At 41.9% G+C, this 2,500-nt stretch overlaps 1 protein-coding gene across 3 annotated transcripts in view; it reads right to left on the bottom strand.

Annotated features, from left to right (window-relative positions):
- LOC138000404 (voltage-dependent calcium channel subunit alpha-2/delta-1-like) overlaps positions 1-2,500 on the bottom strand; it is a 58,380-nt gene that overhangs the window by 12,033 nt on the left and 43,847 nt on the right. For 2 of the 3 annotated variants that reach the window (XM_068846789.1, XM_068846788.1), the window contains exons 32-33: positions 1,631-1,683; positions 1,423-1,449 (exon numbers count right to left, since the gene is read on the bottom strand). In XM_068846789.1, coding sequence (XP_068702890.1) covers positions 1,423-1,449; positions 1,631-1,683 — 80 coding nt within the window. Of the gene's footprint in view, positions 1-1,422; positions 1,450-1,626; positions 1,684-2,500 lie in introns of all 3 variants that reach the window. The other variant, XR_011123123.1, reaches the window with a different exon arrangement.

Here is a 2,500-nt window from a genome sequence, read left to right on the forward strand (position 1 = left end):
CTACGTCGGACGGGAGGGCGAAGTGCTAACGATCGAAACGCCAGCTTGCAATTCTCTCTTACCGTGGTGAATTTACCTTACTTTGCTCTTACGTGAACAAGATTTCTGGCACCTAACCCATAAAACTACGATCTGACAATTGCAAGAGACCGGTATCACGTTTGTCCCCATTAGCGTCAGCAAACTGTCTATTTTTGGCGGACCTACCCCGAGCCTCAAGTTTAAAATTTGGGAACGAGTTTAGGTACGCAAAAACAAAAGTTTTCAATCCCTCGGGACTCAACATGGCCGACCTCTGATCTCTCGGGTTTGAGACGCTGTGTATTGTATTTGCAATATAATGTGGCATTCACACTTGAATGATGTAAAAATTCCTGGAACAAAACGTTTTATTCCTATAGGGTTTGAATTCGGTACAACATTGAGTTATCCGATTTGGTCTACTGTTTATTTTCCCGCAAAAATTGGTTTAAAAATACACTTTACTGACACTGATGGGGACTTGGCCCATTTAGGTGAATCTTACTCTTGAGTGATAGACTCTCGGATCTGATTACGTTCATGATTTCATTCCATGAACGGACTCATTGCAAACAGAAAGCTTACAAGACGTGCTACACTCTTCCACCGCTGTCCCATAAACGCGCGTGCTCGATCCTCGATCAACGCCTTCGATATAGCTTCACCCAAGGTAGTACGGCGGGACAATACGCCAGTTTCGTATTCGAACGGTTGGCTTGGATCGAGCATGAAATGGAGGCTAATGCGGGAAATCTTATCACATGCAAACTATTTCCCTCGCATTAGCCTCCATTTCATGCTCGATCCAAGCCAACCGTTCGAATACGCAACTGGCCTATTGTCACATGAATCTAGTTTAATGGTCTGGTTCCCACGAATCTCTTATTGCTCAACGGCAGAGCATCCGAACTTGTAATTGGATAGTCGTACGTTCGACTCCTGCAAGGAAACACTCGGATTTTTTCCGAGTATCCCGAGTCAGCCTCAAAAAATAAATCTCTTCAATGGTATTTGAGTTTCATTATTTTTCACAGGAGGCTTCGATTTATGGTCTATTTGCCAGCGAGTAGTTCAGCTCACGTCCATGGTCGGGTGGCTGAAAGCATGGACAGGCCTAAAACTTGTTGTTTAAAAGTAGTATCAAAATCTGGCTGATTCTTGGTGCAAAAGAAAAAAAAACCGTGTAAAACCCACGGATGGCGAAACACAATGGAATCAAAATATATATTTAAAAAAAACAACTTGAGGCACTAATCTACCCCTAAATTCTGTGCTTGGACCTAATCACTCACTCCAATCCAACCAAACCTTACAAGATCAGAAAACGTTAGCGAAATGACTTATGACCATAGCGAAACGACTCGTTAGCCAAACGAGTGGTTGCTGATGTTTCACACTGACCTGTACAAGTTGAAATAAAGCAAAGACCTACAAAGGAAGAAAAAGGCAATTAAGGAGCAAAAGGAAATTAAAACAAAACCTTTTCTTGCAAAATAAAAGCCAAAGATCGCTGTCGAGTTAATGACGCTGGATAGCCCTTGAATAAAATGTCTCCAACTTTTAAATCCCTTTTAAAATTCACAATACATCGAGCGGTTGAAAGACGTACCATACTGCCTTACTCGTCCACCATTCTGTATACGCAGAGAGAGAAAACAGAGGCTGAAAATAAAGAACAAAAGACTAAATTTTAACAACTATGGTGAGATGTTGCCTATTACATAGGCCTTAGACCGCAAGCGATCCATATCTAGACTAGTCAGCCTAGCTTAGGGCATGTTACATTGACCGTATTCCGGAATAGGAATACATGGAATAGAAGATAGATATCCTTCGTTTTTGCAGGGATTCAAATTAAAATTGCAAATTAAAATTGTCAAACATCTGCTAAACTGCTATTTTAAACAGCTTTATTATCCTTGTTGCTTCAAAACGCCACACATGGCGTTTTAAATCATCACTCCGCGGCCACGTATTCTTATTCCGGAATATGGTCAATCGAACGCACCCTTATACGAGTCTCCGATAGCTCAGTGCATCCGAACTAGTTATTAAAAGGGGTCGCAGGTTCAACTCCTGCAAAGAAGCACTCGGGTTTTTTTCCGAATATCCCCGAGTCACCTCCATTCAAAGTAGGGTCTCGCCCAATCTCGACCCCAGAGCTCTTCTCTTGACTGAGGAAGAGAAGAGCTCTGGGGAACAGTGTCTTCTTATTGGTTTTCGTGAAGAACAATCAAAAGCGTCTCTAATTGGTGCATTCATGTTAGCACGAGGAGTGAGCAGGCGCCGTAAGGTTCAAACAGTTAAATTTGGGCTACAAGAACCTTACGGCGCATGTTCTTCTATCACAACACGATCTCTTCCTCAAATGAAGGGTTATCCTTCATAGTCAGTTTGCTCTACAAGTGAAGTATAATACTCCATTTAAATTACTCTGTCCCAGGACTTTTGGTAGCAAATAAACAGAAAAAAGTAAAAG

Source organism: Montipora foliosa, chromosome 4 (assembly GCF_036669935.1).
Source record: "Montipora foliosa isolate CH-2021 chromosome 4, ASM3666993v2, whole genome shotgun sequence".
NCBI lineage: Eukaryota > Metazoa > Cnidaria > Anthozoa > Scleractinia > Acroporidae > Montipora > Montipora foliosa.